This window comes from Morchella sextelata (assembly GCF_020137385.1).
Source record: "Morchella sextelata strain SCLS chromosome Unknown scls_24, whole genome shotgun sequence".
NCBI lineage: Eukaryota > Fungi > Ascomycota > Pezizomycetes > Pezizales > Morchellaceae > Morchella > Morchella sextelata.
Genome location: NW_025408639.1, coordinates 1,061,322 through 1,085,215, shown reverse-complemented (window position 1 = coordinate 1,085,215; position 23,894 = coordinate 1,061,322). Strand labels below are relative to the sequence as shown.

Below are 23,894 nucleotides of genomic sequence, written 5' to 3'. Positions count from 1 at the left end.
CTATGAACTCTGTGTCTGATTGACCATGACGATGCATGAAACGTGAACCCGCGCTCCAGGTCAAACCCGGATCAACTCAGCAGACTTGTATACTGTACTTTTCATGCTGAAAACTCAAGAATGGTCGACCTGAAACCTTTTCAAGTTCCCTATGTTTTCGTTAGGTCATGATGCACCCTAGCCTTCCCCACATCTATGCACCTTCCACTCTTCTTAGTGCTCGGAGATCTCGTCGTTCGCGCCATCGCTTTACCATCAGAAAAAACAATAGGTATCATTGCTGTCCCTATGCAGCCTTCCCCTCAACAGGTCTTGTGACAAGCCTGCTAATCCATGCAAGGCGCTCCTTTCAACTCACGAGACTGATTTATTTCTCATGAGTATCTAATTTTATGCGGTCATATTCACCTATTTAAAATCTCAACTGCATTCTACCTGTCGGTTCCCCTAATAGATACATAATATGTAGCTACACCAGAGTGTCAGAACGCCACGAGAGCCATACGATCTCAAGAAATCGAGAAACTAGGTGTAACAGTTTTGAGAGGTATTGACTACTGTATTCTCATAATGTCCAAATCACGATGATCCTGTTCACACCAGATTGACGAGTAAAGACATGATAAGAAAGAAAACCAAACGAAGAAAAGCAACCTATCTAACCTGTCTAACCTCTCCAATCTGTCCAACTCCGAGTAAAGCCATACCAGAGCCCATGTGCAAAAAAACAAATTGTAACCTAGCCTCTCATCGGCCCGATAGCTGCTGCCACCATGCCCTCGAGATGGCCTTCAGTGCTCAAGAGTATAGATGTGGGCGGGGGGCCCCCAAAAAAAAACCGGAAATTGCTGGAGACTTGAGATAGTCCCGAGCGGGGGGAAATCTCGACTCTATACGCCTACACCGGGGCCGATCAATGCCGTATGTAGTACTACGAATCCAACGGTGTAAAACCAATCCAGAAACCTGGAATTGGCCCTGAGAACGACCTTCTCGCCATTATTGCAAGAGACCAGGAACCTATCAAGATAATGACCCCAAGAACGCACTTTTCTCCACCATGCGCAAGCAAATAATTTGGGTTGCGAGAAAATTGATTAGAAAAAAGAAGGAAAAAAAGAAGGAAAGAGAAAAGAAAAAAGGATTTGATCCTAACATTCTCTAAACAATACTTGGATCCTGACTCAATCTGAGCGAACAACAAGAGACAAAGACCATTGTACCTGGGCTTACAGGACCACTAATTCATGCAAGTTCTTCCTATAAGCTGCCTTTAGCAGTAGTATCATCAACTCCTTCTGTCTCTGTTAAATCAATAGAATCCCGATATCTTACTCCAACCCTGTTCCCATGCTCCTGCACTCCCTCCAACCTTGCACTCGGTCAGGAGCGTAACGAACTCTAGGTTGCTGTATATGATTTCGAGCACCCATGTAGTTATACCTAAATACCCTGGAGGGCTCTTTCTCCTCAACATCAGGTTGAGTAGAAGAATGGTTGACGTCTACATCGTTTTGAAGGCCCTTAGTGGCACGATGAGAGAGGAAGGATTGGTTCGTTGCAGGTTGAATGGGGGTCTGTGGAGAATAGCCCAAATCGAGTATCTCAGTATTTAAATCCCTACTTTGGTGGCCGTCGTGATGCTTTTTGGCCTTCATGGTAGAGGCAGTTGGAAACAATGGCTGTTTTGTCTTATAACCCGACATTGGCTGGGGGTGCTTAAAAATTGGAATCTCATCATCATCTTCCTCGGTCACAACCGATTGAAAAATCCGCTTCCTATTTCTAGCAGACTTGTTCGCCTTCAAATACCTATCTGGGCCGATACCCGTTTGCTTCTGTGATGAGAACACCGAGGCAGTTTGAACTGTCTCTTGAATAGAGGGACAAGAGCCAAACCCATTCTTGTCATTTAACTCCATCAAGTCCAGTTGTCCTTTGCCCGCAGTTACTCTTTGACTATTTCTCTGTAAGCTTTGTGACGCATAATTTGGATTGTTTGGGTGTTAGGGCGACATACATGACTGCATGGGACAAATCAGTGGTGTTCTGCTCAGTTGTACTGGCCCCATATTCCCCCATACTCCTATAGGTGACAGTCAATGGACTCAAATCTGCCCGTTCTTTGGTAAACTGACCAGTCGGCTTGAATAATCCGTCCATTATAGAATTGAAATCATCGTAAAGACGCTCCTGGTATTCCTCTTTGATGGGGTTCCTTTGATCCGAGTTCTTAGTACCAATTTCCTCTTCACTTTGGCTGTCGTCGGATTTATAATACCAGAACTTTGTATTATCCCCAAGTTTAGCTTTCTTAATTTGGTGATTGTCGGCTATTGCTTTCTTGGGGGTTCTAGCAACAGGCTTCTTGGGAATTTGAGTGGCTACGGCTGCTGCATTGGTCGCTGTGGATGCCTTTCGAGGACGGGGACAGTTTCGGTTTGATGCCGAGTGGTCTAGGGCACCACATTTAAGGCAACCGACAGATACATATGGCTCCGGTGAAGGTGCGGTAAAAAAAGAAGCTCTGATGGGCACACTGGTGGGACCTTGAGGGCCTTCTTTTTTCACTGAGTTGGTGAGAGTAGCTGCGGTTTTCAAGCTATTGGCAGTCTGGCTGATCCGATTCTCCTCGGTTCGATTCCCCTCTACAGTGTCATCAGAGGTCTTAGAAGATACCCTATAGATATAAAAAGTAAGCACTGTTAATCGAGACATGGAGGAGAGAGATTTACTTACAGACTGATCGGATTTTGTGCGTCTGGCACAGTACAGTTTCTATATGGTTTCTCAATATTCAGCGGCTGTACTTCTCTCGGATTTCGTAACAGACAATTACCTAAACCTCGGCATAATAGAGCAGGTGGTGTCTAAAATATCCTACTTGAATGTAGTTGATATCGAATCTGTTAATTGGTGTGAAGGATACGTGCATGCAGGTTGATGTATGTAGGTTTTTTTTTTTTTTGGGGGGGGGGGTAGGTGAGAAGGAGGTGCACGTTGTAATGGATGGCCAAGTAGCGTGGAGGTCAGCCACCCATACTACGACAACGACATACTTAGGAAACCCCCAAACACGTCATAATATCTTAAAATAATTTCCAAGTTAAGCCTAGTCTTGTGCCCATAACCTCACGAACTTGATATTCTATGCAAGAAGCAAAGGGTACATGTAATTGACTACATGTATATAAATTCCAGTCAATATAGCATACATGTATTTTCATGCTCCATATCCTACTATACTGGAATATATACATGTATGTCGCCTCGATTAGTTTGTTTCCTCGTTTGCATAGAATATCACTCGGACATACATGCACTTGTAATTATATGACATGTAGCTTGGCATGATTGACCTACTTGTAATTTCTATCCGAAATTACATGTATACATGTGGTATGTAAACAAGGAAGACAAAACTCAAAAGAGGAAGTAGGTCAACGTACTTGACTGAACAAAGTATCCGTGGAATGGATGATGGCTTCGGTATTAAGAGGCACTATTAATTTGGAGTCTTTACCAACCCAAAATCTGATGGTAATAAAATAGCCCGCCCCCATGACAGCGAGTATGACTCCTCGGCGAACCTCCACCCAGATTTGGTGGGCAGGAATTATTGAAACACTCAGGATAAATGTATCAAGCAACGCTCACTGAGTGGCAGGCTAGTCTAGAATAAATGTTTCCTCTTCTCACACTTTTGTGAGAAGGAGCTAACCTTTGACGTGATCTAAGAGAAAATTACATATAAAGTTGAAAAAGACATTTAGTCATGTATAGATACAATCGTACGCTTCCTTGATATGTGTGAAACATTCTCATCTTTAGCTGTGATTATGCACCTTACCAGTAATCAGCTGTGCTAGGAATTTACATGTATGATTTCTAGTTGTCTCAACGCTCTCAATAGTCATCAAAGATGTTGCTCAAAGTAACCAGCGGGAATAATAGATACAAATTTCTCGTTTATAATATGCTAGTGTAGGTGCTGGAGGCCCTACTTCTTTACAGGGTTGTCCAGTCGATCTCCCATTCTATTGATAGTATACCACAATCCCCCCTTTATCCCATCCTCGCAACCCCATCCCTTCTACCCAAATTATCGAACTCTTCAAGGGTATTGAAATATTCCCTCCATTCCTTTTAGAGATAACCCACGACATCCCATCCCATCTTTCGAACGTCAGGCCCTATCATCTTCCTCAAAAACCTTCCACATCTCTACTGGTGCCATTGAACTAGCTCCGCTGGCTGCATGGAAAGCCAATGGGGTAAGAGGAATGTTCGGCGTAGAAATTTCTCAAAAGGTATGTGTTTGTTAGTTTTATCTCATAATCGCCAATGGAGTCTAATAAAGATCTAAGGCGGTGAACCCTCCCAAGATACACCACCAACGATTATGCCCAGTGCTACTATGGAGCAGCACCCTACGATGCTTTTCCTTCCGGGGGGTTACAGCGAGGAACAATTAGGAAGCCTGTTAAGTCATGCAGTGAACTCACCAAAAATAATGAACTCAAATGCTATGGTTACAGTCATAGATGCGCCTCCCCTGGGGCCAGCAAGTAGTGCAACCGATGAAGATAGTTTTTTCAGGGAATTCTTAGTTGATGACCCTGATGATCCTGATGGCACTATTGATAATACTTGGGGATCACCAGTAGATAAATCATCAGAAACGATACCAGCCGAAACCATGTCAAGGGAGATGTCATCAGCTGGAATCGCGCCAGCTAAAATTATGCCAATTGAGATCTCAGCGGCCGAAATCACACCAGACGAGATCATGCCAATTGAAATCTCATCAGACAATATTACACCAGTATCGGATATTCCTAGTGACAATTTTAGCGATGTTATGGAGACCATGTTTGGAGTAGACAGCCCTCAAGATGTTGGAGAGTTTGAAAAATCACAGGAAAAGCAGTTTCTTGCTGTTATGACCGCCATAAAGCCGTTAGAGCAGGTGCTCGGGGAAGACTCAGGTGAATTGTGCACGGTATGCTTTCATATGGGGCATTATCAATCCAATTTTTCTTTCTGTCCCGTTGCCCGCCTCAGATCATTTTTCTCGGGCAACTCTTGCTATGACAGCTTTCCTGGCCTAGCACCAGCCATTGGATTGATAAAGCAAGATCTGGGCTACATTTGCCAATCTCTTTCATGGGCAATCACGTATAAGGACACAGGATATCTCGAACAAGTTGGGATATTTTATACCGCACTCACCGATATTCAAGCTCTGCTTCATGCTTGGAAGTCAATACTCAGTAAAGAAGCATTCGAATTTGGAAAGTTCGGCACACTGAATGTTGAGATTTTAGTAAATTCAACCCCAACTTTCTAAAACATTGATCTAAGACCTAACCTTTAGTGAAGAGTGCGGAGCCAGTCGATATTCCAATGATTGAGACCAAAGGCACTGTCTACCAGCAAGAATTCTGTCAACCTGATGAGATCAGCGGCGGGATTCAGGACTATATCCCACCAGAGATTGGCATTTCTCGAAAGGATGCTCTTCTTAAACTTTCAGCTAAGGAAATAGAGATAGAGCCTTTCGGACCAGCTCCAGCAGACAATTTGAGGCTTGAAGTATTGGGTGCTCGCCCTAACACAATTTGTGCCACCTGTTTGCATCGCGGACACACACAAAACTCAACAAAACTCTGTCCATTCAAGATGATATCGGTGGCCATAAGCAAGATGAAAACTCGAGGTCGCAAAAAAAGGATTGATGATGTTACCAAAGAGGTTGGGCGATTGCAAAAGCTGGTAGATGATGTTGGTCCTGGTGTAAAGGGTATAAGAAACATCATGAATCTTCTGGATGAATGGCATGAAACTATCGAAAAGAACGTAGCGTGTAAGTAGTTCTTTTCAAAAGCTATTTTTATAGTTGTTGATAATCTTTTAGGGGGAAAATCAAAGGCTCCAGCAACATCTCCGTCTGTTCCAATAGGATTCGTCGACTATAAAATAGCAGATACCTTTGCAGCTATCCTCCAGGAAGGAGATTCCAGTAACTCACATGTGGCAACAAACCTCCCTAGGAATTTTTCTCCCGAGGTGGTCGATGGGTCAACTTACACACATCGTGCCCCAGAGCCCCGTCAAAGCTCTTATGTCTCACTCGAAAATAACGCCGAGCCATCATCTTTTACTTCTCAAAACTCTAACAATGGCATTACCTATCCAGAAAATTTGAATCAATTGTACGGTACCTTCGACGATCGGGAGGGAATATCAGACTTTTGTGATCAAGATTTTGGTGCATCTAGCCATGACACTTCGGCGTCATTATTAGCTGCGGTGGATAATCAGCCCAGATTTCAGGAAGAAACTCAAAAGATTATTTCCACCCCACAAGCCTATAGAAGAATATCGTCGTCAAACACATCAACGAGTCAAATGTTAGTCGATTCAACTCCCGCCCCTGCGGAAGAATGGGAGGAGAGTTCTCAAGATGAACTTCCTCCTGATATTTTATGGCGTCAAAAGTGCACACTGAGAACTATCGGCGTCCGCGGAGATAATCTTTGTAAAAGCTGCCTGCATTATGGTCATGATCGCAGCAGCTATGCTTGTCCTGCACAACTAGTCCTCCGATCTATTCTTGCGGGGGATGATGTCTCGAGTACAGCGTCGAGCGTCGAAGATCTAAGATCTGCAATCGAATGGCAAAAGAGTATTCCAAAAGATATTCAGGGTGATTATAAGAGTATCCAAAGCTTGGTTCATAGGTGGGAGGTAGCGGTAAAGCAATCGAAAAGCGAAATGTTTGAAACAGCGGTGGATAATCCGGTACGCAAACGTCGCTGCAGATCGGCTATTCTTGAGAATCAGCCTGCAAAATCCCAATTTCGCAAAGAGCAAGTTCCAAACAGTCCTTCACTTGTGCGAATGGGGTATAAGGGCCAACAGATTGCCTCACCCGTACCTATGCAGATAAATTATAAGGATCAACTGCATGTCACCTCAGCTAAACCTATGCATATGGATTATGCAAATCAATATATTACCCAAAATGTGCCTGTGCAGGTTAGTTATGACACTCTCGAATTCCCACCCTTTGTCCCCCAGCCGGTACCTTTAAAGGAGTCATCCGAGTCCCCAGAGTTTTCCTGTTCAAAACACAGGTTACCAGGAAAATAAAAAGATGGTCCAACTAACAAATCAGCAACAGCGGGATTTTCCACAGGAAGTCTTGCCTACTAAAAAGTGTACCACCGCATCGGAAGGCGTTTTCTTTGACTACCATCGGATCCCCGGACATTTGCTTTCTATGGTGATGGATTATGTTATTGAAGAGAGTGGAGAAGGGAATGAAGATCGTCTTCTTGTCGACCATCGCAAGATGCCTAAGGCCCTCTTTCTCAATCTCCGTAGTTACCTCAGTAAAGATCCCGAGCCGGCCGCTATTGATCAGCAACCCAAAAAATGTGACAAACGCAAGAGAACTTGAAATTGACTGCACTCCACATCAAGCTGGTCAGCACACGAAAAAGCATCAAGGCGAAGAAACTATGCAAAATCATTATTTTAGTGAAGATAAGAAACTAATCCCCAAAACTGTTGTTATATTAGTGAAGGTACTGTAACTATCTCCCAAAACGCACAAACATCAAACACTAATCACAGGACTTAGAAAAAAAACATTATGTGTTTCAAAGTATATATTAGAAAAGGTAGATAGTCACTTTTTCATTGGATGGAAAGATCTCTTGTGGTTTTTGTTGCTCTCTGGGTTCGTGGGCTTCGTTCACTTCCATAAACCTTCACCTAGTTATAATTAGTCAATTAAGCAATAGTCATCGTCGGGGGTCAGAGGCCATTAAATTGGGTAGGTCCTCAGACGTCAGAATATCCTGATTTATCAACCTGACTTGCTTAACTTCATGGGTTTCGTGCCTGGCAATCCGAAGTGTGTTGAGGTGTTGTTGTGTGCAACTTTAAACTGAAAGGACAGAGGAGCATTCAAAAATTGATGGATAGAACTACTATTAATCCTCAGACACACGGATAGGTGAGAATTGAAGCCTATGAGAAGTGGGGTAGAGCTAATGTGGAAGATGAGAGAAAGTAAATGCAGTACAGTCAGTTCATTGTTAGCGCAAACCACAAATTGGAAAGTGCTTTACACACAAATCGACCTGTTTAAACACGTCCCTCGATCTAGAGAACACATGCCACTAAGTCTTTTATCAGATCATTAGATTATTTGCAGTACCTAAAGGCATCAGCGGTTTAGTTATATCAAATCTTAACTCGGATGAAAAAGCCGAAGAAGATACGATCGACTAAATTCCCAAAGAGGCCAACACTTGATGTTTTGTTATAACAGGATCCGTCGGAAAAAAGGACACGAGATGCTCTACAGACCAGGTGATGTCGATGACTGAAATAATCTCTGGAATTTTCCGGAAATACTATGAAGGTGCCGACAAAAAACGGAACGACAATAGATACCAGGAAGACCTCGGCAAGGCGCATGTATCATAAGTCATAGGGCTGCTAGATCAGGCATCCATTTGCTCTTCTTGTTGATCAAATCCCGCTTCAACGCTACTGAAATCCGTCCTAAAAACTAAAGCGCCCATAGCGCTCTCAAATCTCGAAATTGCTTGAGCATGGTCCTCTCGAGTGATACTCTGTGACTATAATCTCTTCCGGGACACCCTATGGTGGATGTTGTTAACAATTTTAGTTTAGACGTAGTTCCAAACTGTCTGTACTTTTAAAAAGCGAGAGCTTTCGCTCTCTCTCCTTTGTTTCTACTCATCAGTTCATACAAAACATTTTCTACGTCCTCGGTTCTTTACTTTGCTTTTCAAAGATCATCTCTGAGAACACACACGACATATTAAATCCTTCCGGTTAGATGCATTATCAAAAGCTATCGATGCCATTGACGTGTCTAAGATTACTGTACAATCAAGTACTTGCTAGGTATGCAGACTCCCTCCCAGTACATACTGCATGTGATGCATATTCGCATACTAACAAAGGACCAAATCTACTAAGCTGTATGTGACAGACCGCCGAAGTGACCGATCCCGAGGGCCAAGAACATACGCAAACATGACCGGTCCCGTTGATATTTGTTACAGCTGCCACCCCAGTATGGATCATAAATAATCACTCGATTCAATACCCCCCGCACGTCTACGCAGACCCCACAATCTAGTGGGACACCTTGTTTCAGTCCACACGTGAATGTTTGGCTATATGTGGTGCTAGATATTCTCAGCCAGTCAAGACCCAACTACCGGTACTTGTGTGTTTACAGTCAGCGGGGATCATCATGCGAGGGGGTATACATGGTGCTACCTTGATAAACTGCCCGTTTTAATCAGTAAGGGGAGATCCAGTCAACGAATCAGGACATCACAATTACGGTAACCCCAGATCTATATCACATCAGCTCACACAAAAGGCGCGATGAGGGTCCTTCGGTCATTGATTGCAACGTTTCCCTAATTTCCCTTTCGCTGCGCAAACGGCCCTCGATAGAGGCCAACCAGTTGATTGCAGGATTTTCGGGTCAAGACAACGCAAACGAGGCAGATCTACATGCGTACGTTGAGCTTTGAGCTGATGACCTTATGAAGCTCCGTGCATTTCCTGCGGTGACGTTGGGAGCGACAGAAATAAGATCCTGTAATTTGTACGAGCAATGTCCGTCCAGATCCCGCGCCGTTAACTGGGCAGACACATTCATCGCAGTTGAGGTTACCGACCTGATGCTGTGCAGTCGAGAAGCCTGGTTGGCGGTACCAGACAAGTAACAGCCGGTCAACTATTCCCTGTCGGTACAGTCGTAATAATTCAACCTTCATCCTAACCTTGAGCGGCTAAACACCGTTTTTTCTACTATTAGCGCCTTCCACAAGTTATTCGAGAAGAGAAGAGCATCGCTGCTCCGCTTTTTTTCCCTCTTCCCAGTTAGGGCCAGTTAGGGCTCACTTTGTTACACGCCACCATTGACCCCTGGCCCGCTAGTGGAGTAACCTGGTTCTGGGCAGGCTGTAGCTTTCCGCCGTCATTGGTCCTCGAAGCAGATTTCCAGTGCCGGCGGAACCGAACCCAACACACGAAACAACCGGCACTTCCCTGCGGTAGTGCACGGGATAGGTTAACTTTTGTTTTTGACTATCGTCTACCTTAACCTTAAGGGAACGGCTGAGAGGAGGATTGGGCTGAGTGAGAGACTGCGAGATCTTCAAGAACGACTGACTGCTAAATACAAACTTAGAATATTATACCTGCAAGATCTTGAACCGACCGGGCAGGACAGAAGTTACCACTTGCCCCGGGGGGGCTTCAGTTGCCACAAAAGAACGAAAGGGGGAGAGGCAACTCGAGCATGTACTGTACATACGGTAGAATAAACAGCGATCCCCGAGCAAAGGAGAATTTTCGAAACGTTTCAACGTCATTACTCGCTTGGCAGCCTGAACCTTTGCGCCCCTGATCCGGAAAGGGCGTAGTCCCATCTTGCGAGATCTGCAGGGCCTGGGGGGTGGGAATATGTTTGTTAGTACCCGGAGGCTAGTGCCTACATCCCCTCTCCTGCCCCATCCCTTCCCTTCCTTTCCTCACCTACTACATATTCTCGAGTCTCGACGACCGAAAACCCAATCTTTGACAGATTTTTCTCTCCTTCAGAATTCTTCACATACACAGGCTGTCGCCTTTTTTTTCCCAGCCTCTTCCTTTTTTTGTTTTTACTGTCCTTTCGATTGACAATTCCCTGGGGAATCATCACAATCATTTCCAATATCAAACCCAATTTTTTTTTTTGAAAAACCCTCTTTCAAAAAGCTCAAACTCTCTCTCATACCCAGGCGGTATATCAAATTAAACAAATCTCAAATAAAACAAAAAAAACCATCAAACAAACAATTTCACAAACCGCAACGATGCACGCCCCCCTCATCAGCACCCTCCTCCTCGCTCTCGCCGCCTCCGTCTCCTCCCTCTCCCTCGGCGACCTGGAGTCCATCCCGTCCGACACCGTGACCCCCGGCTGCCTCTCCGCCTACAACCAGGAAATCACCGCCTGCCCCGCCGCCGCCGACTTCAAGGCCAAGAAGACCTGCTCCGACGAGTGCATCTCCGCCCTGAACACATTCTCAGATGACACAATCCTCGTGTGCCGCCAGGCCTTCGTCTCACCCGACAGCCTTCTCCGCCGCCTCCTCGACGGCGGCCTCGTCAAGGTACTCTGCCCTGCCGCTTCCTCCTCCTCTTCCACGGCCGCACCGACGACAACTTCAGCTCCAGCACCATCAAAGTCCTCTTCAGCTTCCCACTCAACCCCAGCTTCAACCTCCGCCGAAGCCGAAACCCAACCAACCTCAACCCAATCACCTGCAAAGACCAAGACCGAAAGCGCAGTCTCAACCGTCACGCCCACGACCGTCGCCTTCTCCGGCTTCATGACCATCACGGCCTCCTCCGCCGCCTCGACCGCCAGCATCCCGGCCGAGCTCACGCTCGACGACAGCGCTGAGCCAACTGTTTCTAGTGCCTATGGCGGATATGCCGCGTATGCTGTTGTCTCGGGGAGTGGTGTTGTGTCGGCGGAGGCGGTGCAGTCGTCTGCTGCCGCTGCGGGGAATGGGTCGCCATTTGAGTCGAGCTCTGATTCGACGGCGCAAACGGGGGCTGCGGCCGGGGGTGTAAAGGCCGGGTGGGGGGCTGTTGTGTTGGCTGTTGTGGCTTTGGGTGCGGGTTTGGTGTAAGGGAGGATAGGGTAGTTGTATATTTCGCTGTGGTGGATTTTGTTGTTGCGAATTCTTCTTATTCTACTACTAAATTACTTCTTCTTTTTATTCTTCTTTTTGGTTTTGTTTCATTAATCCCTTTTTTTTTCTTTTACTTATCGGCTTGGTTGTGTCTCGCCAGTGGTGGGAGTGTAAATTTCCTGGCGTGTTGAGCACGAGTAATGGCTATCATCCATCGTCCTCCCTCTCTATCAGTCCATCTATCTCATACCTCCCTCTCCTCTTCCCGTCTCTTCTCCTGCCTGCTCACCCTACATACACCACAGTACTATACCTCCCATCCATGTCCACGTTTACTGTATATAACCATAAACCAAACCAAACCAAACCAAACGGAAGGCCATTCTCCTCTCACCGCGTGATCGGACATCGCCTGTAGGCATGCCCTGAAACTCCTGTTTAATAAACAAACACCCATGCAGATTAACCAAGGGCCAAAGACCCTCCCCAATCTATCCGATACCTCTGCCAAGACAATTCACTCTACTCTGCTCTGGCGGGCAAACTCTATCTAGTTGTCTAATTGGTTCCTGCCTAACTAACGAGCTCCCGGTTAAACTCTAATGTAGCCCGCGGTTTCAGGTTGAACGACGAGGTGCTGTTGTTGGGCCGAGTAACTACAAGGCATGTAGTTGTGAGTGAAGTGAAATGCGCGCCGAGGCACTTTGTTAGTACATGTACTTTAGAGTAGCAGATAGCGCCAATGGCTAGTGCAGATGGCGCTTAGACCACCGCAGCCGGGGTCGTCGTCGGCCGGAGAAATTAGTACTTACTCTATACCGCAGCACTCTAGCAGGCGGGAAAAGACAATTAGTGTGTTTCGGGCGGTAAGTCAAGTTAAGCTTACGAGGCTTTGGCTTAGGCTTTAGTAAACTAAACGGCTGTCAGATTAGGCCGAGCCGAGGTGTTGTTGCTGGGCGGCTCACGTCACGGGGTGTCACTCGGCTTATTGTGTGGCTGGGGTGGAGGTTGGGGGACTCGAGGGCGCATGCATGCAGGGAGGCTGTATGAAAGTCGCAGAGGATCGCTCATGCGGGGTGGACTGAGATTTGGGAAGGGATGCGATGAAGGATGCGTTGGTGGGTGGTTGGTGGAGGTTGGCTTTAAGTTGAAACGAGGGGGAGGCGGAGGGGGTGGGGGTGGGTGTGGCTGCGGGGGTGAGTGTTCGAGACTGGAGGGTGGAAACTCGGACGATGAATTGTGGGTTTCGTGAAATTCGTGATGTTGTCTTTCGTTGAGTGTCTGTCTTTGTCTTTTTCGTGGGCGTGAGAGACGGCGAGGCGGTGGAACAGCGGGAATGTACCCCCCGGCCGGGCCGAACGTACAGGGTGGGATGTCTGAGAAGTAAACCGCCTAGCTGCATGAACCCAGATACCAGATGTTTTCTACGGCCGTGCGTAGAATGCTAGGGATGCGAAGTCATTCATTGTGGAGGTAAACCGCCGATTGCACAAACGGGCTTATTCGGACAGAGATTGAGACAAAAAAAAAATATCGGAGAAGAGAAGGAATCGAGACAAAATGTGGTACACGTATCGTGTCGAAAACGACAAGTAATAAAAGCATAAAATAAGCTATAATAGCACCGGGCAGGCCGGGTTGCGCCTATGTCAACCACCACCGCTACCCGCCCGTCGCGGCCCGCATTCGCTTCTTGCTTTTTTTCCCCCACCGCCGACCGAACCCGTTACGCGTATTCCTGCTTGACCGGCCGTCATGGGATTCCGGAGACAGGATAACTTTAGCGGGATGTACAATTGCGCAGACGGTGAGCTCATTGATATCGCCGCCGCCTGCCCTTACCTCGCCGCTCCATTCATCAATACCGCCCGTGATAATCCCCAACCTCCACTCCGCCCCGCCCCGCCCCACCCCGCCAACTTCATCCTCACCAAACCTCCTCTTTCCCCCCCTGATAGCGCCACCCACGCCAATATCGCAAAATCCAAACCGTTATTCTAGCCCCCACCTACCCAGCGCCCCAAGCCCAAGCTTCGGCTACACATCCACGTCCCTCACTACCATCTACTACACGCGATATAGAGAGCTGCTCGTAGGGAATGCAATGGGTACGAGGCTAGGTTCACATATATCCACGGGTAGAGGAAGGTCGCACATAGATACATGTAATTGAGCCATTTATATTATATTTACCACCCTCCTTCCTGTTTCGGGTGCCGCTTTGCGTCGGTTGGGGTAGCGTGGGGATGGCGACTTACGTACAGATCTACTGTGTTGCAGTGACTGGTTGTAGATATCAGGTATCAGGAACGAGAAAGGGATAGGGTTGAGTTGGGAAGGTGGGGTGGAGGGAGATGGGGGTAGTTTTGTGGGGTGGAGGGAGGGGAGGTCGGTGACCTGGAGTCACAATGGGGCAGTGAGTCCATATATGAAGCAGCCATTGTGGATGCAGTGTTTTTCCGGGGATATATCACTACTGCTATATACAAAAGATATCAGGGCGGAGAAGATGTCTTAGATTAATTGGGCCTTAGTATCCTGTAAACTATAGGCGCAATTGTAATATATAGCGTCCGAGCGTGCTCTGTCTACATCTCGGCAGAGTAGTTCATCCAAATTGCATTACCTAGAATCGACAGTCTAGGCTCCCTATCTCCACATAGAGTTGACATGTCCATTCCTTACAGCCCTGTTTCCTATCTACAACCAGCTCCACGCCCTAAAAAAGAACGAGAACTACATCAACGAGTGATCCCTCATGACTCCACCCTACCTATTCAAGAGCTATGTGACTACAGTAGACCATAACGCCATGGTGCAAAGTGCCCCGCGCCCAGATATAATCACTTCCAATAAGCTCGGGGTGTGTTTGTACAAATCTGGCGGGGTGGGATGCGGCGAGTGAGAGGTTGTGATTGCTAGGGAATAGAGAGATGGAGTTGTTGAAGTCGAGAGAAGAATGTATGAGTAAGGGCGAATATACAATATGCGAGATAAAGATAACGCTAACTAATACATGATCTGGCCGGGAATATTGCAGTTACTATATAGACGGTGCACACATACGGCGAGCATCTTGCCCAGCAGAACTTTCAAGACTGCCCGTTAATCTTTAATTAGATACTAGATGAGCTACTCGACACAAGTACAGGCAGGTCCATACGAACAACTTTTAACCAGGTTCAAAAAAATAATAGTAATGTATTCATCTCATAACGATGCAATGGTAAAATGGTAACTACGCAGACAAATCCCACCCACCCTCCAAGAAAACCTAATACCGACCATGAGAACCCCCAACCCAAACAGTCCAACCAACCCAAACCCACCCCCCCCCCCCCCCACCCCGCCGCATCTACGCCAGCAGCACCTTCAACTCCGCAATCCGCGCCTCCCTCGTCTCCCTCGCATCCCTCTTCCTCTCCGCAAACGCCGTCTTCACCAAATTCCTCTTCCTCTCCTGAATGTCCAGCACCCTCTCCTCGATCGTGCCCTCCACAATCAAGCGCCACACCACACACTCCCTCTTCTGGCCAAGCCTATACACTCTATCAACGGCCTGGTCCTCGATGGCCGGGGCCCACCAGCTATCGCACAGCACGACCTGGCTCGCGGCGGTGAGGTTGAGCCCGACGGAGGCGACGGCGAGCGAGGCGAGGAGGATCGTGCATTTGGGGTCGTTGTTGAGGGCGTCGATAGCGTCGTCGCGGGAGCGAGGCCTCATGGACCCGTCGATGCGGGCGAAGTGGAACTTGTGGGCGCGCAGCTGCGGCTCGAGGAGGGTCAGATAGCTGGTCCACTGTGAGAAGACGACGGTCTTGACGGATGGGTCGGCGTTGCGGGTGTCTATACTCTGGGTTAGTTTCTAGAGGACGTATAGTGAAGAATGATAAGGGAAATATACTGTTTAGGATGGTCAACAGGGCCTCGAGTTTAGAGCCGATATGCTCGGTCTCTTCAACCGGGGCCTCCTTGATCGCGTCTTCGGCCGCCGGCTCAACGAGCGACGACTCAGGCGTCAATAGGACCGCTCTACACAGCGGGCATTTCTGCTGCACCTCAATGACCTTCGTGATACACTCCAGTCCAAAGACATGCTTGCATATGGTGATTCTCGGCTCATGCAGGGCGTCCAAACAGACCGCACAGTCTTCCTGCGAGTCGATTGCAATCTGCAATATATCCTGCAGCGCCGCTCTATTCTCCGGCGTTAGATCCACCAGCCTCTTCCCCGATAGGTGCATCAGGCTCTTGATTCTCTCGCTACACAGCATCCAGTGGTTGCACACCTGGCGCATGCGGAGCAGCAGCTCCAGGATGAAGCGGTAGACCTCCTGGCCGGAGTCGTCGACGCTGTATCTGCGGAGGAGGCCGGAGGCCTCCTTGGAGAGGAGCTCGTATTTCGCCTTCTCCTCGGGCGAGAAGGTGACGGCGTAGACGTGCTTGGTCAGACTGGGCAGGCGCAGGTCGATGAAGGCCATTGCCTTTGTGCGGCGGAGGCAGAGCGCGGTGACGAGTGCCTGGAGGCGCTCCTTGTCGCCGGCGAGGTTGCGCTTCATGGCGCGGGTGATGACGCTGTTGTAGACGCTGAGGTCGGAGAGGCCGCCGGAGTAGCGCAGGAAGCGGACGAGGGAGTAGAGGTCCTTGAGGTTGTTGATGATCGGGGTGCCAGTGAGGCACCAGCGGCTTTTGGCGTCAAGGGCGGAGACGGCGAGACTCGACTTGGATTTCGGGTTTCGTATGTAGTGGGCTTCGTCGAGGATGATGCGTCGCCACACTAATGAGTTGAGGTTGCCGTTCCTGGCGTTGAACTCGGACGTGATGGTGCCTGGAGGGGTAATGATCGTCAGAACATGAAAAGTACAACAAACAGAGGGTGAAACATACCGTAACTAGTAATCACGACATCATAATCCTTCAAACTAGGCCTCGATCTCCCCTGCCCGTGGTAGACATAAACCTTTAACGGCGACCACTTCGAGACATGCTGCGTAATCTGGTTCGCCCAGTTGCTCATGACGCTGAGCGGGGCCACAATCAGTGTCCCACCCGTGCACCCGACCATCTCCAGCGGAGCCGGCACCAGCTTTCGCTCATCTGTGGGATTAGTTACGATGAGTGAGATCATCTGCAGTGTTTTGCCGAGCCCCATATCGTCCGCCAGCACACCGCCGCTCGCCAGGAACGGCGGCGCCTCGGTTGTAAACATCGTAGCAACGTTCTGGTACAGCTTCTTTGACCGGCCCGAGACGGACCACATCTGGACGATTTCCTTGGGTGAGGTGGGGAGCACTGGGTGCTCCTTCTTCAGCAGCCATGCAAGGCCTTGCAGCTGGTACGGCAGCAGGAAGGTTTCAAGTCTTCGAGGCTGCGACGCAGAAGGAAGTTCGGAGAGCGTCTGCTCGGACATGGCTTGTGTTTCGGCGGCCTGGAACATATCTCCGAGGCCAATGATTACTGGCAGATTATGGTCCGGCAACCCCAACATTGGCGGTGCTCTGCCCGCACCAACGATACCAGTTGGGTTCGAGGGCCCTGCCTGTCCTACTGAGTCACGTGTCATGTTGCCCATTCCAGCATGGGTAACAAGAATGTTGGGAATCGCGGCCATTTCGATTTGCCGGATATTTTCTTCTCGGCGAGTTGGGTCGGAGCTGATGTAGACTCCCATGCGAATGGGCATGTTATACTTGGTCTTCTTTCCGACGATAATTCCTTCAATCTGGATTATGTTTTTGTCGACCAGCGGGACCAGGTGCGCAGCCATCCAGCTGGGGAGGTGGCCAATCGTAGCGCCGGAGACATTATCAACCTGGATTGCGTTCCTATCGAACTACATAGCAAGTGAATCAGCATATAATTCTCATAAATACATGTACTGCACGATAGGTAGAGAAGAAAAGAACATACCGGATTACCAGGCTCCCGCTTCAAGAGAACCTGTTCTCCCATAGTCGCAATACCATCATAGTATCTGGTACCCACGATTTTAACGTCTATGATTCCATATTGCTCCACCTCGTCGTCTGCCTCTTGGCCGGACGCTTGTTCGGCTTCATTGTCGTACTCAACTTGTGATTCGGGCGTGATGGTAGCCGCGGCTTTGCGGAGCCTTGTGGGGCTCGGATTGTAGGCGTCGTCGTCGGCGTCGGTGATATCAATAACTTCAATCTTGCGTTTGCTACTGGGGCCACCCAGGTTATCCATGGTGAGCCTTGGATGTAGAAGGAGGACCTGGATAGTGTCTGGAGATGAATTTGTAGATGTTTGATAGAAGAAGTGGTAGTGGTGATGCGTAGTGATGAAGATGGTGATGAATGAGGATCAGGCCTAGGCGGGGGTTTGCAGAAGGTTGCTTATCACAAACATCCAACTAATCGCAAAGCTTCACTTCTATGCGACTCGTCTCGTTTCGCTGACTCGTCGCAACTCAACTTTTGGTGATGTTCGCTGAGTCGTGGTGTCGTGAACGTTGACATCATCGATCAGAAGAAATCTGAGGTTGTTAGCTAGGTCGCTAGGCTAGGCTGACACTGGGGTTCTCAACAAGCTTCTTCGAATTGGGGAACGAGCGGCTTGGCTGTTGTATAATTGGACCGTTGTTGGCTCCTCCTACTAGTTTGTTACACCTCCGCACGGGTTGGCCTTGGTTGGTGTTTTGCTCAAATGTCGGTATCGCGCCTTGCTTTGCACTGCTTTGCCTGCCTGACTGAGTATCTTTTTTGAGGATTTACAGAATAGAATACTAGCCTGCACGTTTGCCCCTAGCCGCGATTCGGCCATTACTACTAAACGCGGGTCGCTACTAACTACATGTAACTTGCTGCTACTAATTGCTACTAATTGCCTTCCCAAAAGCAATAGTAGCACCTTGCAAGAAAAGAAACCCCCCCCCATAGAATAAGAATGGAGTTCAAAGCAAAGACAAAACACACATCACCTCCACGCCGTGTCACTCGCTCGGATAAACCCCAACGCCATTCCCCGAAACAGCTAGCCCCGGTTCCAGCACCCAGGACACCGGAACAACCTCCACCCCCAGCCAGGAAGGTACAAGCCCTGGGCGTGAGGTCACGTTGCGCGTGGGGGAGTGTGTGTGATGCTGCTTCTGGATTTGGATTTGGAGGAGGGCAACTCCCTCCCTCCCCACACACGTATCGGAGCTTTGTGACTGAACCCGCACGTGAGGGCAGGCAGGCAGGCAGCGGAGAAAGAGTATCTATCGTATGTAATGTAATGCAGAGTACAGTAAGGGTTGCTTTTTTGTGTTGGGTTGCTGGCAGTGGGAGGGCACGCGCAACGTTGGGGTGGAAAAGGAAGGAAGGAGGAGGAGGGAGAGGGAGGGAGGGCATGGTAGGTGTAGGCAGGCCTGGCCGGGCCTGGGTGGGACTTTATGTACGGTACCTACTGTACTTTTACTTTGCACTGCTGGGGCCCTAACCTTTCTCTGTAACTAACTCATCGATCCCTCTTCTTATTACAACATCTGGCCTGGCCCGGTTTAAACCGTCATCTCCCGCCGCCGTCCCTCGCAGAATCCATACACTTACAGCGATTGAGCCACTGAGAGAGAGTTGAGAGCAGCGAGAAGAGTCCCAAGAGTTCGAGATACCCAGGGAAGAGAGAAAGAGAAAGAGCAGGCCACATTGAGCCTCATACATTAATACATACATCACTTTTTTATTTTTTTCCCAGTACTCACTCACACTCCCTCTGATCTTTGCTTCCACTCCCCCCCCCCCCCCCCCCAGTTTCGAATTATCTCTTTTTCTAGTTCCTTGCCTCGTTCGATGTCTTACGATTCTACGCACCCACCATCTCGCCCAGCAAACAATAGCTCCTCTCCGGTCGCCGCCACGCAGAACGGCTCTGTAGGGTTTGCGTCGGCGAGTTCTCCCTCGGCGTCTACAGCTGCTGCTACTGCTACAACAGCTGCTGCCCTAACAGCTTCTTCAGGTGCTCTGGGAGGTATGGGACTTACCTCTACCTTTTTTTACTTCCGTCCTCTATTAGATACCTAGGAGTTCCTAAATACCTACCTGCCACATGTCACTATCCGCCCGCTCCTATCTCGGGCTTCCACTCTAGTGCTCTTCTCCCACCCATTCCCATCCATTGTCCTCGCAAGGCTGACATCATACCTACTCACCCACCAGTTACCCCCAGCACCACCCCAACGCCAGCTCCTCCTCCCCCACCTCCAACAATTCACAAACGAACATACCAGGCGTGCATTCCGTGCCGGCAGCGCAAGGTCCGCTGCGACCTCGGTTCCGTTGAGGCCCCCCACGACCCGCCCTGCGTCCGCTGCCGCCGCGAGTCAAAGGAATGCTACTTCTCCGCCACCCGCCGCAAGACACGCACGCCGTCCGTCACGGCCGATGACGCAAGCTCCGTAATCGGTATTGGCCGCGGCCGCGGCATCAGGGCGGGCGTCGGCGTGGGCGTGGTGCGGAAGCGTGAGGACGAGGAGAGCAGTGAGGCTGGGGGGGCGCTAAAGAGACCGAGATCAATTGGCCACGGCTCGCCACTCGAGGACCCGGCGGGGGCGTACCCGCCGTCTGAGTATAATTCTAGGGGCGGGCACCACGGCTCGCCGTACTCGACGCAAGGGTACCATGATAGGATTGACCCCAGGCTGCAGATCCAGACCGCTGTGGAGCCACGGCACGAACGCGAGTCGGCACAATCGATCAATACCGATGTGACACTATTGCAGACGCCCGTCTACAACTCGCACGAAGCGCTGCTCACGCTCATCGAGGCCGCCGGGAAAGATACGCCCTTGTCGGCAGGGGCAAAGTCCAACTCGGGCGATAGCGATTCGGAAGGGGAAGGTGACGACGCAATCATTGGCAAGGGATCCGGCGAAGACCGACATCACCAGAGTAACGGTGACCACTATCACCACAACCACCAATCGCCTGTGGCGAGAGGCACTGGCGCGGGTGTGCGGTTCTCGGAGATGGCTTCGCCGTCGGAGGCGGCGGGGAGCAGCTTCACGAGCTCGCATGCCAGGCGGAGGGCCGCGAGTACGAGTACTGTGTCGCCGGGGATGAGATCGCACGGGCGGAGCATGTCAACCTCGGCGATTCAGGATCCTAAGGAGAAGGAGGGTATGGAGAAGAGTATTAGAGCATGGAATAAATTCAGATTTGTAAAGGCCGGGTGGTTCACTGCCCGAGAGGCAATTGGATACGTAGAATAGTAATTCCTCTTTTGAATCTCAGAGGTTAGGCATCGCTGATTTCGTGTAGTTTTTATCACCATCTTCACCCTTTGTCGCCAACACTTACTTCGCCGAACTTACAGCATATAACGCATCCAATTCATCACCCGATGCTGTTGAAGCATGAGCCGTTTTTGACAACTATCATTCTTTTGATCACCTCCCGCTATATGATCTTACCTGCTCCGGGCGGCACGTCTCGATCATATGCAATTCATGATATGCTCTGGCGGGAGGTTCGCGGTGGTTGTGAAGGCCTGATGTGGGGTGGTGGGTGGGGCGGCCTTGGTACCACCCACGCTGGTGGCAGTATGGGCGGTTTTGGCGGCATGGGACCGGGTGGACCAGGTGGTACAAGTGCAACCAAAGGCCTCAGAACTTTGGGCACGGTGGAAGGGCTACTCATTCTCACAGAATGGCATGTCCGGGGGCTTCATTTCCCTATGGATGTTGAAGAGGGATACTGGATGGTCGATGTCAGCGATGACGAAGACGAGTATGTGCACCCTGGGCGAGCCAAGAGGGCCAGGCCAAAGGGCGGAGTGGTCGAAGGCCTCGGTGACAGGATTGAGAATATCTTGGAGCCCGCTTATCGGAGTGATCGCATGAGTTGGATGCTGCTCGGGAATGCCCTTGCCCTGGCGTATGAACTAGGTGTTTTTGACGAGATTGACGAACCAGCATCGCAAACACCCCTGCATGCTGAGCTCGACGCATCTCGTCTACGCTTCCAACGTATTCAGAAGCTCCTTTTGGTGTATGTTCTGCAACTTGCGTCTCGCCTTGGATGGACGTCCATGATTCCGCGCCACATCACACACCTAGTCCGCCACAAGTTGAACTCCCAGGCACCATCTCCTGCGTCAGCTTCCGTCAATTCTGCCCCCAATAGCTCATGGGACCCTCGTGGTTCCCGGATGAGGTGGGAGAACGAAGACGAGCTCCAGGATGTCGTATTTCACACCTGGGTTGATTTGACCATGCTGATGAAATCGTCCGGCGAGAAGTTGTTCCCCAGCAGAAGTGCAACGAAGAGTATCATGCGTAGCGGCAAGTACGTATCGTTGCTAGAACACTTCCAGCCGCTGCTGAGGGATTGGAAGAGGGAATTTGAGGCGTTGGGACTCCCGGAGCCGATTCAGCATATTCTAACAATGGAGTATGAACATGTCCGCTTCTATATCAATTCTCTTGCCTTGCAGGCGGTTGTGGATCGGTGCACGTACTACAACACCAAGGGCATGAATGGTACCGCCAATATGAACGGAGCAGCAATGAACGGCAATAGCAATGGGTCCAACAATTTTGCGGCATTGATGCAGCTGAGCAGCCAAGATATGGAGTTCATCAATGAAGTCGTGGATGCAAGCCGGGCACTGCTCCGTTGCGTAGTAGAAAAGATGCTGCCCGGCGGGTACCTTAAACACGCACCCGTCCGGATCTACCTCCGGATCCTCAGCGCAAGCATGTTTCTACTCAAAGTAAGACTTCACCCCCCGTCTCGCGTCCGCCCCATTACTGACAACCAGCAGACCTTCGCCCTTGGCGCCCCCGAAGAAGAAGTCGCCATCTCCATCACGCTGATCGACCAGACGGTGCTGGCCCTCCGCAATGCTTCCGTCGACGACGTCCACCTCGGCCTGCGCTTCGCCGACCTCCTCGAAACGCTCACAAAGCGGATTAAGCTCCGCTTCGTGCGCATGTCTCGTAGCCGCGCTGGCACCCCGGTGCCGCCCTACTCAACCATGCCATTGAAGGCCAGCCAGCTTGACATGACGATTCCGCGCACACCGGACGCGGACCCGAGTATGGGGATGCCACCGCCTCCAACGCCAACGGGGATGGTGTATGAGCCAGGTGTTAACTATACGCATGAGGGATATGCGGGAGGGGAGGTCCAGGATGATCCGAACTTCTTCTGCGGGTATGAGGACTGGCTGGCGCTGCCGATTGATCCGATTGTTGGTGCGGGGTTCAATGGCGTTACGCAGAGCCAGATGGGGCCGGATGTTGGTGGGGTGGATTTGTTGGAGTTGTTGTTGGGCGGTGGTGGGAGTGCGTGATCGGTGATTGATGGGTAATGAGTGGGGTTTGTTTGGAGTTTGGTTTTTTTTTTTTTTGCCTGGGTTTGGAGGAGTTGGTCATATGTGTCAGTATTTGTCTTTTTATTTTCTCTTCCCTCTTTTTTTTTTTTTTTTTACTCTCGGCTTTGTTCTTTTTTATACAATGTAGTTTAAATAGTTTCTGCTGTTTGTTGGCTGTGGTTTCTGTCTTCTGCTTCTTCTTTTTTCTTTTTTCTTGCTTATTGTGCGTCGCGATGAGTAATGGTCATGCTATGTGGAAGGGATAACGTTTACTGATAATGAAATTGCTTCGATTTCTTCTTCTTTCTTCCCCCTTTCTTCTGTTTCATTCTCTTCTTTTTTATTCTCTCCTTTCTTTATCCACCTCCTGATGTCCGTCCCCATGTATTCTCCCATCATCTCCTCGGTCTCTCTTTTCTGTCTGGCGCGGATGGGGTGTAGAGGTCAAAGTCGTGGTGGAATCTAATGGGCTGCAGCTGGTGGGTGGGTAGTTACGATGTAAGGCCGGGTTAATATATAAAAAAAAGAAGACAATAGAAATTTTGATTCATAGCGTATCACTCGCGTTTTACGCCCGCCCGTGACCGCCAAGCCCACCACTGTGACTATGATAGTGTATGGATCTGTCTACCCAATTTCTGAGGTATAGAGGACGGGGGGTCAGGTTAGCCCCCACACTCACCCCCTTGATGGAGGTTTTGTAGTTTTGGGGGCTGGTGGTATCGACCTCTTTCGAGTGGCTCCCAAACTTAGCATCACCCTAGATGGGAGTGGCTTTTATGATGGTTTGAGTTTGCCTATACCTTTATTTAAATCATTTTTTAATTAATA

At 49.5% G+C, this 23,894-nt stretch overlaps 7 protein-coding genes across 7 annotated transcripts; 5 read left to right on the top strand and 2 right to left on the bottom strand.

The window, feature by feature from the left end:
* Positions 1–1,260: 1,260 nt before the first annotated feature.
* H6S33_007846 (uncharacterized protein) lies at positions 1,261–2,718 on the bottom strand (the record flags this gene model as incomplete). Its single annotated transcript, XM_044839203.1, has 3 exons — positions 1,261–1,372; positions 1,444–1,959; positions 2,021–2,718. 3 exons carry the CDS (start codon positions 2,716–2,718, stop codon positions 1,261–1,263), a joined length of 1,326 nt encoding a protein of 441 aa, XP_044688719.1.
* A 1,540-nt stretch (positions 2,719–4,258) lies between these two features.
* On the top strand, positions 4,259–7,465 carry H6S33_007845 (uncharacterized protein; the record flags this gene model as incomplete). Its single annotated transcript, XM_044839202.1, has 5 exons — positions 4,259–4,310; positions 4,368–4,988; positions 5,378–5,866; positions 5,918–7,041; positions 7,181–7,465. The coding sequence occupies 5 exons, from the start codon at positions 4,259–4,261 to the stop codon at positions 7,463–7,465; spliced, it is 2,571 nt and encodes an 856-aa protein (XP_044688718.1).
* Positions 7,466–10,922: 3,457 nt separating this feature from the next.
* Positions 10,923–11,747, top strand: H6S33_007844 (uncharacterized protein; the record flags this gene model as incomplete). The annotated part of the gene is made up of 1 exon (XM_044839201.1): positions 10,923–11,747. One exon carries the CDS (start codon positions 10,923–10,925, stop codon positions 11,745–11,747), a length of 825 nt encoding a protein of 274 aa, XP_044688717.1.
* A 1,758-nt stretch (positions 11,748–13,505) lies between these two features.
* On the top strand, positions 13,506–13,751 carry H6S33_007843 (uncharacterized protein; the record flags this gene model as incomplete). Its single annotated transcript, XM_044839200.1, has 1 exon — positions 13,506–13,751. The coding sequence occupies one exon, from the start codon at positions 13,506–13,508 to the stop codon at positions 13,749–13,751; it is 246 nt and encodes an 81-aa protein (XP_044688716.1).
* A 1,354-nt stretch (positions 13,752–15,105) lies between these two features.
* Positions 15,106–17,957, bottom strand: H6S33_007842 (uncharacterized protein; the record flags this gene model as incomplete). Its single annotated transcript, XM_044839199.1, has 4 exons — positions 15,106–15,596; positions 15,655–16,578; positions 16,638–17,583; positions 17,661–17,957. The coding sequence occupies 4 exons, from the start codon at positions 17,955–17,957 to the stop codon at positions 15,106–15,108; spliced, it is 2,658 nt and encodes an 885-aa protein (XP_044688715.1).
* Positions 17,958–19,540: 1,583 nt separating this feature from the next.
* On the top strand, positions 19,541–20,958 carry H6S33_007841 (uncharacterized protein; the record flags this gene model as incomplete). Its single annotated transcript, XM_044839198.1, has 2 exons — positions 19,541–19,718; positions 19,907–20,958. 2 exons carry the CDS (start codon positions 19,541–19,543, stop codon positions 20,956–20,958), a joined length of 1,230 nt encoding a protein of 409 aa, XP_044688714.1.
* Positions 20,959–21,089: 131 nt separating this feature from the next.
* Positions 21,090–23,042, top strand: H6S33_007840 (uncharacterized protein; the record flags this gene model as incomplete). Its single annotated transcript, XM_044839197.1, has 2 exons — positions 21,090–22,460; positions 22,512–23,042. 2 exons carry the CDS (start codon positions 21,090–21,092, stop codon positions 23,040–23,042), a joined length of 1,902 nt encoding a protein of 633 aa, XP_044688713.1.
* Positions 23,043–23,894: the final 852 nt, after the last annotated feature.